This window comes from Hibiscus syriacus, unplaced genomic scaffold, assembly GCF_006381635.1.
Source record: "Hibiscus syriacus cultivar Baekdansim isolate YM2019G1 unplaced genomic scaffold, ASM638163v2 tig00110332_pilon, whole genome shotgun sequence".
NCBI lineage: Eukaryota > Viridiplantae > Streptophyta > Magnoliopsida > Malvales > Malvaceae > Hibiscus > Hibiscus syriacus.
The window spans coordinates 2,224,568-2,239,816 of NW_024062688.1; the positions used below are offsets into that span (position 1 = coordinate 2,224,568).

The following is a 15,249-nucleotide window of genomic DNA, read 5'->3' on the forward strand; positions in this document are numbered from 1 at the left end:
GAGTATTTTAGTACACTAAACTTGAGGTTAATTATAAAAAAAATCTATGCAATTTTAGAAAATTCACAAAATAACATCAAAATTTTAAATGTTTAACCTTCATGTTAGGGTGTGTCACATTATAAGAAGATAACCACTAAAACTAACATGATATTTGCATACACATTGAAATAAATTTAAATCTTCGAATACCTAAACGCTTAAAATCTTGGAAGGACCCAACACCCAATCACTAAAAAGCCTAACCAAAGAAGAAATCAGAAGTAATTTTATGACCTGAAATGGGCTTTCGACTAGACATATCTATAAAGGTTGTTATCACATCTGTAAAAATCGTTTCTACATAAATATATCCTATTAAATCTATTTTCCACGGTCCAATAAAGTAAGGCCACGTTCTCAAACACGCGTCACATGACGTGTCGAGTCAACAACTCAGCTCCAGGTTAAATAAATAAATAATCTCATTTTGTCTCTGATTATCCTCTCATTTCCAACACTCGAAAACACTTATTTTATGTACCGGCGAGGTTAGTCGGCTGATCGGAACGGAGGTGATAAGCGGCGGCGGCGGCTGTGGTGGGTTGATATTCTGTCAGATCGTGATCCAATGGCTGAAGACAAGTACAACCTCAAGAATCCGGCGGTGAAGAGGATATTACAAGAGGTTAAGGAGATGCAATCGAATCCTTCTGATGATTTCATGAGCCTCCCTCTCGAGGTCTTTTTTTTTCTTTCCCTTCAAATTTCAAGATTTAGGGATTCTTTTTTTGTTCCGATTTGATGATTCAGGTCCTGGATGGAATGTGGAGTTATTTGATGATTTTGAGATTTTTTTTGTTCTTGTCCAATTAGGAGGCAAACTGTTCGCTGATTTATGAGATTATTGTGGATCTTCATGATAAATTGGGTTTTCTTTTCATTTGGATTGGTTTTCAGGAGAATATATTCGAATGGCAATTTGCAATTAGGGGTCCTAGGGATTCTGAATTTGAAGGAGGGATTTATCATGGAAGGATCCAATTGCCTGCTGAGTATCCATTTAAGCCTCCTTCATTTATGTTGATGACAGTAAGCGCTCTCTTTATAAATAAATCCAAAAATATGTGCATAATTTTTGTGTAGGTAATTATCTAATTGGATGTGGTAACAAGTTTCTTTACCTGTTAACATTTCAGCCAAACGGGCGTTTCGAAACCCATACTAAAATCTGCTTAAGTATATCGAATCACCATCCGGAGCATTGGCAGCCATCTTGGAGTGGTTAGTATTCTTTTCTCTTGAATGTTAAACGCATAATTTTGGCATAAATTGCATATGAGATCTGGATATTGAGCGTAGTTGTATTTTGTAATGTTGATTCCATTGCTATTTGATGACATTCTTTAAAAGCATTCATAAAATCTTATTGGAAACTAGTGAACTGAATCTCTTAAGATCCGGATCGACTGGTTGCTACAGAAAACATATATTCATTTGTCAGTGTCCATGACCTTCTTAGTAAATCTCTTCGTTGCTAAAAATTCAGCTCTATTGTCCTGTTCATTGACTACCAATACCGAACCTCACTTGAAATGGAATATAGTAAAGAGAAAATAACTTCAGTGATCGAAAATATCTTATAATATACGATTTTAACCAATTTTTTTTGGATTTGCGAAAATAACCAACAAATTCGCAACGCGAACTCCAATTTCTCAACACAGTTTCCAAATTTGCAACTCAATTTCTGAAATCACAACACGATTTCAAATTCGCAACTCGATTTCTGAATTCGCAACGTGAATCTCTTTTTCGCAACACAAGTTTCCTTTTCGCAACATAAAGAATAGTAGTTTATTCTTAAAATTTAAATTCGCAACACTGTGAAGTTAGTATTTGTCTTTATTTTTTTGTTGAAATAATGCAATTCATTCAAGTTTCAATTTGCAGAAGAAGAGTAGTTTTTGAAACTTAAATTCGTAACACGAAAATAAAATTTGCAACGCGAAAACTAAAATCGCGTTGCGAATTTCATTTTCACGTTGCGATTTTCGTGTTGCGAATTTCATTTTCGTGTTGTGAATTTAAGTTTCAAAAACTATTCTTCTGCAAATTGAAACTTGAATGAATTGCATTACTTCAACAAAAAAATACTAATTTCACAAGGTTAAAGACTAAAACAGTTTAACAGTATTGGTAGCAATCGAATGAATTTACTAAGCAATCTAAGTGAAATGATTAATCTATATATTGAAATTACCAGTAAATTTATCATCAATTTAAATATAAAAAATCTGCAGCCTAGGTCAGTTCGGTTTTTAGTTGATCATAGTTTTTTCTCGCAATTCCCAAAGATCAATCAAAATCTGCAGCCTAGGTCTATTTCTGATCACAATATTATTCTGCTGGAGAATAGGGAGTGCAATTGGGGGCCGAAACCGTTTAGACTGTTTAATTATATGTTGGAGGAGGAAGTGTTTAGTGAACTGTTGACAAAAGAACTGTTCAATCTGGGTACACAGGAAAACTCGATACCCATTTCCAAAATTCTTAACCGGGTGAAGGATGTCGCAAAAAATTGGGCTGGTAAGGGTTTTCTTCAATTACCAGGCAGAATCAGAACCTTGGAGTCTGTGATACAGGATATGGAAATGAAATTGCAACAAGGGTCTTCTTTGGTGTCAATGAATTCTATTGTTGAAGCAAAGAGAGAATTATGGGAGTTACAAAAGAAGGAAGAATCAATTTGGATGCAAAAGTCTAGATTGAAATGGAGATTGGAGGGGGATAAGAACACAAGGTTTTTCCATCATAGTGCAGCAATTAGAGGGAGGATAAACGACATAAAAGTTATCAAAGTTGATGGTGAAGTTATTGAAGACCCTAGGTCAGTTAAAGCTTCAGTGGTGGAGTTTTTCAAGAGGTTGTATAATCAAACAAACACCCTGGAGGCAGAGGAATTAAATCTGGATTTTCTCAAGCTGTCCGAAGGTCAGTGTTTAGCTTTGGAGAAGCCTTTTTCTGAAGAGGAAGTTTGGGAAGCTATTGCTCATTCGGATATCAACAAAGCTCCGGGTCCGGATGGTCTGAACTTAGGGTTCTTTAATAAGTTCTGGCCTAAATTGAAGGATGATATGATGAGGTTTTTTAGGGATTTCTATGTGGGGAAGGTTTGGGAACCGGAGGTGAATTTTTCCTTTATTTCTCTTATTCCAAAGAAGGCAAATCCGGAGGGGTTGGAAGAGTTTAGGCCAATTAGCCTAGTGGGAGGTCTTTATAAAGTCATCTCTAAGGTCTTAGCTAGAAGATTGAGTTTGTATCTCAATGATATTATAAGTCAGTCCCAATTTGCTTTTATTCCGGGGAGGAATATCTTGGATTGCTCTTTTATTGCAAATGAGAGTATTGATTTTTGGAGGAAGAGAGGGCTGAAGGGAGTAGTTTTCAAGGTGGATTTTATGAGAGCTTATGATTCGGTAGATTGGAAAATTTTGATTCAAATTATGAGCAAAATGGGGTTTGGTGAAAAGTGGAGGTCGTGGATGTTCCAGTGCATGTCAACTGCTAAGATTTCGGTCTTGTTAAATGGATCTCCAACGGAGAAATTTCATATTTCCAGAGGTTTGAGACAGGGTTGTTCACTTTCACCTATGCTTTTCAATTTGGCTACGGAGTTGTTGCATTTACTGTTAACTAAAGCAGTGGATATGTGATTGTTTTCGGGGTTTGATTTAGGACTGCAGGACCGAGCATTCAAGCTGTCACACCTTCAATTTGCGGATGATCTTATAATTTTCAGTAAAGGTTCCATTCGTGAGTTGAGGAATATTAGAAGAGTGTTACTGATTTATGAACTTCTGGTGGGGCTGAAGTTAAATCTAGGTAAAAGCAGGATTTTTGGAATCAATGTTGAAGAAGGGGAGCTAACTAATTGGGCTGAAGTTATTGGCTGCTCGGTTGGATATCTTCCATCTGAATATTTAGGTCTGCCTCTGGGGTACAAGAGGAATTCGGCTGCTATGTGGGATCCGATAGTGGCGAGATTTAATGCTAAATTGAGTGGTTGGATAGCTAATTCTCTGTCGATAGCGGGAAGAGTGGTTCTGGTCAAATCGGTGCTATGCTCTCTTCCGGTCTATTTTATGTCTATGTTCAGAATCCCAGCTGCTGTGATACTCAAACTTAACTCTATCATGGCTTCATTTCTGTAGGGGGATTCGATTGATAAGAAGAAAATCCATTGGGTCAACTGGAAGTCGGTCTCTAAACCAAGAAATCTGGGGGGTCTAGGGGTCCCTAATCTAGCACTTTTGAACCGAGCTTTATTAGGAAAATGGGTTTGGAAGTTTTCTTCTGAAAAGAAATCTTGGTGGAAGAAAGTGATTTGTGCCGCCTACAATTTGGATCCCAAGTCCATTATTTTGGAGAATTCGGTGCCAGCTCGTGCATCGTGGATTTGGAAAGGTGTGGTGAAAAACTTCTTCAACAGTGATGATTTTGGAGAGTGTCTTAAAAGGAATATGCGTTTGAAGGCGGGAAAGGGGAAGATGTGCAGTTCTGGAATGATGTATGGTTGGGTGATGTTCCCCTGAAATCGTTGTTTCCTAGACTTTATGTTCTCTCAATTAATAAATCGGGTAAAGTGAAAGAGTTTAGGGTAAATAATGCTTCGGGATGGGTGTGGGACATCCAAATGAGAAGGAATTTGGCTGATTGGGAAGTAGAACAGTGGATGCAGTTGATTTCTATGTTGAATAATACCTCTCCTTTTCCTACTGAAGATGATTGTTGGATTTGGTTAGGGAATGGTGAAGGAAATTTTACAGCTAAATCTTGTATAAACGCTTTTTATGTACAACGTGGTTCTGAGCAAAATCAAGTGAATTGGGATAAGAATATTTGGTCTGGTTTAGCTCCTCCAAGGGTGGAATTGTTTGTTTGGCAACTAGTGCAACATAGAGTACCGGTTAAAGAGGAGTTAGCAAAGAGAGGTGTTGCAGAGGTTGTTGACCAACGTTGTGTTCTGTGTGGTAGGGAGGTGGAATCAGTTTCTCATCTGTTTCTGCATTGCAGGGTTGTGTGGGGTCTGTGGTCCTCCTTCTTGAAAATGTGGAATGTGTCACTGGTGACTCCAAAGTGTACCATGGAATTTCTAATTTTGTGGGATGATTTTATGACTAACTCTTTGATTTGGAGATTCATTCCTAGGGCAGTGATGTGGTCAGTATGGAAGTGTAGAAATGAGATTATCTTTCAGAAAGGAAAGCTGGATTTGGTCAGATTATCTTTCATTGTTAGATTTAGAGTGGCTTCCTGGTTTAGTGCTCATTTCAAGGATGTGGGTATTCCTCTGGATTCTCTAGTAGGTGATTTGAAAATTGCTGATTCGATTGGTAGATCAGGAAAAGTTTGCTCTGAACCTGCTTGCTGGGTTCCCCCACCGGAGGGGTTTCTAAAGTTAAATGTTGATGGAGCGATGGTTTCGGGTTGGGAAAAAGGAGGTATTGGTGGTCTGTTTCGAGATAGCAGAGGTCTTTTACTTCAGTGGTTTTCTGAAGCAGTAGGGGGTGGTCCTCCTATTTTGGCAGAGCTGTTGGCTATCAAAAGAGGGATTTGTCTTATGGAGGAGTTGGATTTTGTCGCAAATCAGAGAGTTATCTTGGAATCAGACTCTTCTAACTCTCTGAAGTGGATTCAGAATCCGGGTTTAACCCCTCCTTTGCATCTATCCTTGGTGAAGGATATAGTTTCGCTTTTGATTGGAAAGGATATTATTTTTAGGCATATTTCAAGGGCGGCAAACTGGGAAGCTGATAAACTTGCTAAAGATGGGATATGGTGATTTTGGTTATTGTGGTGTTGTTTAATAGGAATTGTTCCTCCCTGTTTTGTTGGATGTTTTGTGTTAAGTTTTATGTTCTTCCATTGGAAGTGTAGGAGTTTGTTCAATCTTGTAATCTGGTTCTTGTGAATAAAAGTTTTCTTGGCTCTCCTTTCCTCCTTCGTTGTTCCTTCATGTTACTCTCATAACATGGAGGGATTGAAGGAGGATTTTAATGAGGCCCTTTCTATCAAAAAAATAATACAAAAATTTCAAAATAAAAATAATTAAAAAATCTAACCCTCGGTGGCTAATTTTTCATTTGTGGCCGTGAATGGTTGTGAGATGGTGGCTCTCAGAGATGGAGATAGAGGGGGTTGTCGAATATGGGGACGGATGTCGCCGGAGATGAGAATGGATGTCGCCGTAGAGAGTGAGAGATGGATATGGGACTGAGTTGCGATTTAGGGTTTTAGGTTATGAGTTGCGATTTACGGGATATACTGCTTACATTTGTGTTGCGAAATTAATATTGTGTTTCGAATTCGAAAATAAAATTCGCGTTGCGAAAATAAATGCGCTTTGCGAATTTGACTTCTGTGTTGCGAATTACAGATTCGCGTTGCGAATTTGGAAAATCGCGTTGCGAAAAAGAAATTCGAGTTGCGAATTTCAAAACTGAGTTACGAATCTGGGAAATTCGCGTTGCGAATTTAGAAAATGTGTTGCGAAATTGGAGTTCGCGTTGCGAATTTGTTGGTTATTTTCATAAATCCAAAAAAAGTTGGTTAAAATCGTAAATTATAAGGCATTTTCGGTCACTGAAGTTATTTTCTCTATAGTAAAATCTCTATAGTAAAATTCTCCTGTATCAAATTTTCTTGATCTGATTCTCGTTTCTATTTACTTATAGCTTATAAGCAAATAAAAACGAACCAAAAACACATGCATTTTTTTACTTTTAGTTCTCCTAGTCGATCTGTGGTCTTACATGTCTAGTTCCCTCCTACATTTTTTGAATGAGGTGATCAGCTCACATAGCTGAGATGCAACCATTCCTCTGACCATTCCAAACAAAAATTTAGACCGATATAGTTACATTTTTACTGTTTTCTATTCCAGCATTCTGGCATGTTTTTAATCCGACTGTCCTTTTCTTCTGTATTTTGGATTGGAACCAAAAGGTTGTGTTATTATTTATTCAAGGGATGATATTTTAATGCCTGAAAGTTGGATAGGGTGGCCCTATATTAAGGATTACATTGCCCCTAATTTTAATGTAATACAAGATGCATATTGAATGATAAGAAACTAATTTCAACTTTTGAGTATTCAGGAAAATTTGTACATTCCCTTCTAGCTTGAACAAAATTAAGGTGAAAACTGGCTAATCTTGCTGTTGGTGTTGATAGTGAGGACTGCTCTAGTGGCACTGATCGCTTTCATGCCCACCAGCCCAAATGGTGCCGTAGGTTCTCTAGATTATAAGAAAGAAGAACGTCATGCCCTTGCCATCATATCGCGTGAAGTTCCACCTAAATTTGGGACTCCTGAGCGGCAAAAGCTTATTGATGAGGTATGTTTTACATAAATTACACCTGAGTAAGGTGATTTTGGTTCTCTGTTAACGAAAACTTTGGTGGCACAGATTCATGAATATATGTTAAGCAAGGCACCCTCTGTTCCTCAACTAAGCCCTTCACAGGCCTCAGAAGAACACCCTACCAACAGTGATGGAGAAGCTCAGGCTAATCAGCAGTATACAATTACCATGGTTGCTGAGAATGGACCACCGAATCCAACATTACACGACGGGGCCGTGGAAGAAGAGCCACTTGCTCAGACCAATGCTAATCCAGGCAATGCTGAAACGAGGGTGAGGGCAGCAGTGAGGGAGATTCCTGGTTGGGAACCAAGTCATCAGCCGCCGCAGAGGCCGGAGGTGAGGGTTCAAAGATCCGCGGACGACCGCTTGTTTACATGGGCTGCTGTTGGACTGACCATTGCTATCTTTGTTCTTTTGTTCAAGAAGTTCATGAAATCTAGCGGACACGGTGCTTTTTTCATGGGTGGTTCGTAGTTCTGGCTGCAAATATCTCGGTTGACCTGTACTCGCTTTGCGGGATTAGATCAACAAGAAGTAAGAAATCTATCAAAACATTTATTTGAATCTAAATTGAATCAATCTGTAATATATTATACCGGCTTGATAAATTTCAGCTACTGTAATTAACAGCGTTTGTCAGCAATCAATTATGATCATATATATATATATATATATATATAAGCATATGAATACAATTACATAGTTTTGATTATTCAATGGCTTGTGAAACGTTTGAAGATGTTAAGTTCCAACAGCCTATTTGATTCACCAAACCTTAGCTTTCGTAGAGGTCGAAAAGCACGACGGCTTTAAGCATGGATGCAAAAGCCGGACCAGGTCAACCATTGATATGCTGGTCGTGCGATTAAACTATTTAAATTAAGGGCAGATTACATCAAATAGGGGTAAATAAAAATATCAAAAATACTCCAGATAGGGGTAAATTAAAATATAAAAAAATATTAAAAAGTTAATATTTTAAAAATATAAAAAAATATTAAAAATTAAAAGTTCATGTCATAAACATAAATTAGTTTAATTTGTCTAATGTATACATTTTATGAATACATTATGAATGTATATGTAATTAATTACGATTGTAGTTTAATCTCAATAACATTCTGGTCCGACACTCATACTATACTTGAGTTTAGTTCTCTTTATTTCATTTTTTTATTTTCTTTATCTTCATTTCTTTATATCAAATGATAATACATGATCCAATTAATAAAAATAATTTTACATAAATAAAAAGCTTTTCGTTGACGCAATATTATACCATATCACCATTTATACACACATAAAAAAATACTATATCAATGTTCCAGGTTATCGGAACACGTTTAGTCAAAAAGAAGTCTTGACCACTAGTTTAACGATTTTGATTCAAAAAAGTATCATTTTGTTTTAAAGTAAAATGTTAAAGGCTACGGTTCTTTAAAAAAAAAATAGATACTAAAATGACTATTCTATCGAACGTTAATAACATTTTTTGACATTATACCTTTATTATTTATTAAACTTATAAATAAATAGTATTAAATATTAGGGTAAAATACACAAATGGTCTCTCAACTATACGACACTACGTTATTGGGTTATATGACTTTTAAAAGTTAAAAAATGATCACCTGACTATTCATATGTTCAAAACTCCGTTTTCGTTAAATTAGCGTTTGTTTGCTAACCTATTCACTGAGATTTGATAAAATCTGATTTTAGAATCTTTTGAGCTATATTTTGTGGATCTATTGTCCGTCAAGCCAATGGTTGAAATATTATGTCACTGAGTCAGTGCTTAAACAAAACATTATGAATAACCGAGTGGTCATTTTATAACTTTTAATGCTCAGGGACTAAACAAAAGAATATCCTATAGTCAATGGACCATTTTATAAATTTTAATACTTAAAAGACTCAATAAAATAACACAATATAGTTGAGGACCATTTGTATACTTTATCCTAAATACTTTATAGGGAGCTTTACTGTCCTTGTGGTCTAATCCGACTGAGCGAACAAATTAGTTTGCGCTCTTATTTTACTGTCCTTGTGGTCACCTGTAGTTCATAAGAAAGAACTTTTCAAAGTCGGAGAGAGAAAAGAGTGCTAAAGCTTGTAATTCGAATTCTGTTGGATTACTGTCTAACCCTGCGCTGCGTTCCACTTGGTGAAGACATAATTGGAAAAGAAAATGGGGATCTCTAATGGATGTGAAGACTCACGAGCTTTATGTTTAATTGAACTATGCTTTTTGTGTCCATTGATATACATATATGTCTCTGTGTATAACAAGAATTATAGGGTTTGATGTAATTATGTGAAATCCTCTCATATTTTTCATGAAATTTTTCTCATTCATTTCTGATTTTTTTTCATTTAATTTTGTTTACTACGTGTTCTTATTTGCGATCTTATTTCTTTAATTGTTATTACTTGTAACAAATATATTATTACATATTGATTTAATTTTAATTAACAATAAATATATATTTTATTTTAAATTTTGTGGTCGAAGATTTCTTGATGATTAAGTTTATTTAGATGACTAAGTTTGTTTTTCAATAAACATAGTGTAAATATTAACCTTTAGAACCGTGGTAGAGAATTATTTTGGAAAGATATAATTATTTTTGTGATTTTTACATACAATTATTGATGTTTATGTTGCAAAGATGAGTTTTGTAGAGATATTGAGAGAACCTTTTAAGATAGATAAATAATTATATTATGGGATAAAAGAAATTCTATGTATTTATATTATTTGTGATCGAATTACTTATTTCTCTCGTCCATGAATATAGATTAGATCGAACCAAAATAAATCTCATCTCGTAATGTTTTTGTTGCCCCGTTAATTTTATATTGTTTTCTTTTGTATTTACAAATTCCTAACGAGCATAGTAAAGATATTATAGATATTCGCTCCATCTCTTTTTATATAATATTATGAGAAAATTGTCTCAGTGACCAAAAATGCCTTATAATATACGATTTTAACCAACTTTTTTGGATTTGACAAAATGACCAACACAATCGCAATGCGAAATAAAAATCGCAACGTGATCTCCAGAATCGCAAATTAGTTCCCAGAATCGCAACGTGATTATGAAGAATCGCAATGCGATAGTACAAATTCGCATTGCGATTTTCAAGAATCACAACGCGAATATGAAAATCGCAACGCGAACATATAAATCGCAATGTGATTCTGACTATCGCAACGAGTATCCGTAAAATCGCAACGCGTATCCGTAAATCGCAACGACAATACGTAAAATCGCAACGCGTATCCGTAAATCGCAACGAGAATACGTAAATCGCAACGCGTATCTGTAAATCGCAACGAGAATACGTAAATCGCAATGCGTATCCGTAAATCGCAATGACAATACGTAAAATCGCAACGCGTATCCGTAAATCGCAACGCGATTTTTAAAGCGACATTAGAATCGCTACTCGTATTTTATTTTCAAATTCCAAACATGAATATTAATTATCGGAACACTGAACCGTCCACAGTATATCCCGTAATCGCAACTCATAACCTAAAACCTAAAATCACAACTCAGTCCCATCTTCATCTCTCACTCTCTACGGCGAAATCCGTCCCCATCTCCGAAGATTTCCGTCCCCATCTCCGGCGAAATCCCTCACAACCATTCACGGTCAGAAATCCCTCACAATTATTCATAAATGGAAAATCAACCTCCGAGGGTTAGTTTTTTTAATTATTTTTATTTTGAAAATTTTGAATTATTTTAGGTTTTTCATATTGAAATTGATGATAAGTTTACTGGTAATTTCAATAATAGATTTACCATTTCACTTAGATTTCTTATTAAATTCATTCGATTGCTGCCAATACTGCTAAACTGTTTAGTCTTTAACCCTGTGAAGTTAATATTTGTCTTTGTTTTGTCTTTTGGTTGAAGTAATGCAATCCATTAAAGTTTCAATTTGCAGAAGAAGAATAGTTTCTAAACTTAAAATCGCAACATGAAAATGAAAATCGCAACACGAAAATGACTATCGCAACGAGAGAAATGAAAATCGCAACGAGAGAATCGCAACGCAAAATGAAAATCACAACGAGATAATCGCAACGCGAAACTAAAATCGCATTGCGATTCTCTCGTTGCGATAGTCATTTCCGCGTTGCGATAGTCATTCTCTCGTTGCGATTTTCATTTCAACCAAAAGACAAAACAGTGTTGCAAATTTTAGTTTCAATAATAAACTACTACTCTTTATGTTTATTATTTTTGGTATATCTTCACAGTGTAGTTTTTGGTATATCTAACTTGGTATGTTTATTGTTTTTGTAGAAATTTTTTTCGGCTTCATTGACATTAAGGAATAAAGTTAGCCTAGCCACTTCAATTGCTTCGAAGCTTTCACCTGCACAAAGAAAATTGTTTGAGGAAACATGCTTTGGGCCATGGCTGAGAGTACAACATCCGGGTGGAGATGCTAATTTGACCCATTTGTGGCTTCAGACCATGACTAGCGATCTACCCGACAGTATACAACGTGGTGAGGAAGAGATATGGTTTTATTTTCCACCGGCGTATACTTGTTTTGGGCGGAAGTAGTTCTGCTTAATCACTGGTCTACGATTCGGACACGATGATGTAGCCCGGTACACTCGTCATATCACTCGCCCATCATGGTTATCCCGGGTTTTTCCTGATGAGTCAATAGAGAAGCCGAACTTACACGTCGATGACCTGAAGAAATTGTTTAATAAGAAAGATGGTTTTACTCGGATGAATGACGTCGATGTTGTCCGAGTATGCCTTCTAGTACTTTTGTATGCCGGCTTTTTAGGCAGAGAGGCCAGACAACCTATTCCTCCGGAGCTAATATTATTGGTAGAGGACCTAAATGCATGGAATCTGTTTCCGTGGGGTTCGTATATATGGAAAGTTACCTGGACTAAGTTGTCGTCTGCCTTTGATGACCGCAAAAGTTTGCGTGGCGATGGGTCGAAATACACTTTGTCAGGCTTTTTTTGGGCCTTTAAGGTAAGAATTTCTATATAATGTTTTCAAAATTATAATTAATTATTTAACAATTACTAATGTTTGTTATTATATTGTTTGTAGATTTGGATATTCGAGGCTTTCCCCAGTATGCGGACATATGCATTAAAAACTTCAAATGATATTCCTAGGGCTATTTCCTGGAAGAGGAAACGTCTGTTGGATTGGGAAGACTTAATACCATATGCGACAATAAATAATGTAAGTTAACACAAATACTATCATATATAACCAAGTTATTAATAGTAGACATTTAACTTTGTTTGAGTTTTTATATTTTTAGGAGGCCAACACTCCATTACAGAGACTGACACCCACGGAGGCTGAGCTTGCCACTGATTGGTGGCAAGCTAGTCAGCGTTTTTTTGATGGCACGAATGATGAGAAGCCTCCACTTCCTCCACTTTGAGAGCCATCACCTCACCCAGAGCCATCACCTGATCGACCCGACTATACACCTCTACAACGAGAGCCATCACCTATCCCGTCACATCATCGAACCTCTTCTCCACCATCACCTCATGATAGGCGACCGGCAAAGATGCCACGACTTCTATCTCCCTGTTCTCCACCTTCACGGGATGAGTCAAGGGAGTTACGTGATGAGGTCAATGTCTTGCTTGAGGAGATCGGTACTCTACGCGATAACGATGGTGCATGACGTGTGGATGTGTCTACTTTACGTGGTGAGGTTGCCGCTCTACGTGAGATGGTGGTATCGTTGCAGAATGAGGTTCATACTCTACGCAACGAGGTAAGTTTAAGATTTTCCATATTTAACTTGATGATAAATTTACTCGTAATTTCACTTAGATTAACCATTTCACTTAGATTGCTTAGTAAATTTATTCGGTTGCTGCCAATACTGCTAAACTGTTTATTCTTTAACACTGTGAAGTTAGTATTTGTCTTTTGTTTTGTCTTTTAGTTGAAGTAAATTTATTCGGTTGCTGCCAATTCTGCTAAATTGTGTATTCTTTAACACTGTGAAGTTAGTATTTGTCTTTGTTTTGTCTTTTGGTTGAAAGTAAATTTGTTCGGTTGCTGTCAATTCTGCTAAACTGTGTATTCTTTAACACTGTGAAGTTAGTATTTGTCTTTGTTTTGTCTTTTGGTTTAAAGTAAATTTATTCGGTTGCTGCCAATTCTGCTAATCTGTGTATTCTTTAATACTCTGAAGTTAGTATTTGTCTTTGTTTTGTCTTTTGGTTGAAGTAATGCAATCCATTCAAGTTTCAATTTGCAGAAGAAGAAATAGTTTACTTTCGCAACACGAAACTTAAAATCGCAACGTGAAAAATGACTATCGCAACGCGAAATGAATCGCAACGAGAAATGAAAATCGCAACGCGAAATGAAAATCGCAACGCAAACCAAAATCGCAATGCGAAACTATAATCGCGTTGTGATTTTCATTTCGCATTGCGATTCTCTCGTTGCGATAGTCAAATTCGCATTGCGATAGTCATTTTCGCGTTGCGATTTTAAGTTTCAGATTCTATTATTCTTCTGCAAATTGAAACTTGAATGAATTGCATTACTTCAACCAAAAGACAAATACTAACTTTACAGTGTTGAAAATTTAAGTTTCAAGAATAAACTACTACTCTTTATGTTGTCATTGAACCTGCACTAAACCTATATGTTATCCTTTTAAATGTTTATATAAGTGCTTACTTCTGGAATGTTATCTGATGCATTTTGTGAACAATGATATAATAATGACTTGGGTGAATACCGTGCAAGTTTGAAATATATTTGTCTTTGTTCACACTGTTTAATATCATGTCTGTTTATTTACTGATTTATGTATTAATTTATTTTTAGCGGCCCGCTAAGGTGGATGTTCTACGTCGGGTTTTTCTTGTAAGACGGAGTTCACGCATCAGACGGCGTGCACGTGCCATTACGTCTCCGTTCACCCCAATAGTGCGAAGAATCCGTAAGAAAAATTCCGACTCACCTGTCATCGTTCAAGAGGCCTCCCCTATCATTCAAGAGGCCCTTATCATCCCTCAAGAGTCCCCTCCCACCGTTCAAGAGGCCACTGTCATCGTTGAAGAGGTCCCTCCCAACATTCTAGAGCCCGATTCACACGGCGTAATATATCAAATTATTGAGAAGCCCCCTCACATGCCGGACATGATGGATGACTGTTGGCTTTCGTATAAGTTACCGGATAGTACCATTCCGGCAGATGAAGTGGAGAGGAAACAACTACCGGAAACAATTCTGGATAATACCCTTTGGGCTAAGACCGCAGTTGATTTTTATCTACATGAGCGGAGCCAAGGGTGTTACGCTGACATATACAAACTCAATGATGATATGCATTTGTTGATTGAACGGTCATGGTGGGGTGTATTATTAGGGGTTGAAGACAACGGCTATTTCGATGGGGGGTAAGTATTATATTTCTTATATTTCAGTTTGATTAATATTTTTTAAAATTTATGTAATTCATTAATATATGTCTTTTTTTGTAAAACAACATATTGATGCATGGGTGACACGTCTTCTAATTGTAAGGAAATTGAAGAAAAATATTAAAAAAATGCGATATACAATTATGCCGATGTCTTTTCACGTAGTTCACTTGAAGAATCAACGAAATGAATCATATGTGTTGGCTAATGGACAAGCTAAACTTTATCCTGCATGGTGGGAGGTCGATAAGGTTAGTATATTTGTTTAAATATTTTAAAGGTGTTCATAAATAAGTGCGCAATTTGAATTATTACATTTCGATGCAGGTGTTTATCCCTGTTTTGGACCGTACTCATTGGCTTCTCGTC

The 15,249-nt window shown here is 36.5% G+C and overlaps 1 protein-coding gene across 1 annotated transcript; it reads left to right on the forward strand.

The window, feature by feature from the left end:
• Nucleotides 1-474: 474 nt before the first annotated feature.
• LOC120119907 (ubiquitin-conjugating enzyme E2 32-like) lies at nt 475-7,922 on the forward strand. Its single transcript, XM_039139698.1, has 5 exons — nt 475-721; nt 940-1,071; nt 1,179-1,263; nt 7,216-7,379; nt 7,452-7,922. Exons 1-5 carry the CDS (start codon nt 611-613, stop codon nt 7,881-7,883), a joined length of 924 nt encoding a protein of 307 aa, XP_038995629.1. The 5' UTR covers nt 475-610; the 3' UTR covers nt 7,884-7,922.
• Nucleotides 7,923-15,249: the final 7,327 nt, after the last annotated feature.

What these genes read in the sequence shown, in the direction of transcription:
- LOC120119907 (XM_039139698.1), top strand. Translation starts at nt 611, where the DNA reads ATGGCTGAAGACAAGTACAACCTCAAGAATCCGGCGGTGAAGAGGATA. An exon ending in CTTCATTTATGTTGATGACA is followed by an intron (nt 1,072 to 1,178) that starts GTAAGCGCTCTC and finishes TTAACATTTCAG; the next exon opens with CCAAACGGGCGTTTCGAAAC. An exon ending in TTGGCAGCCATCTTGGAGTG is followed by an intron (nt 1,264 to 7,215) that starts GTTAGTATTCTT and finishes TGGTGTTGATAG; the next exon opens with TGAGGACTGCTCTAGTGGCA.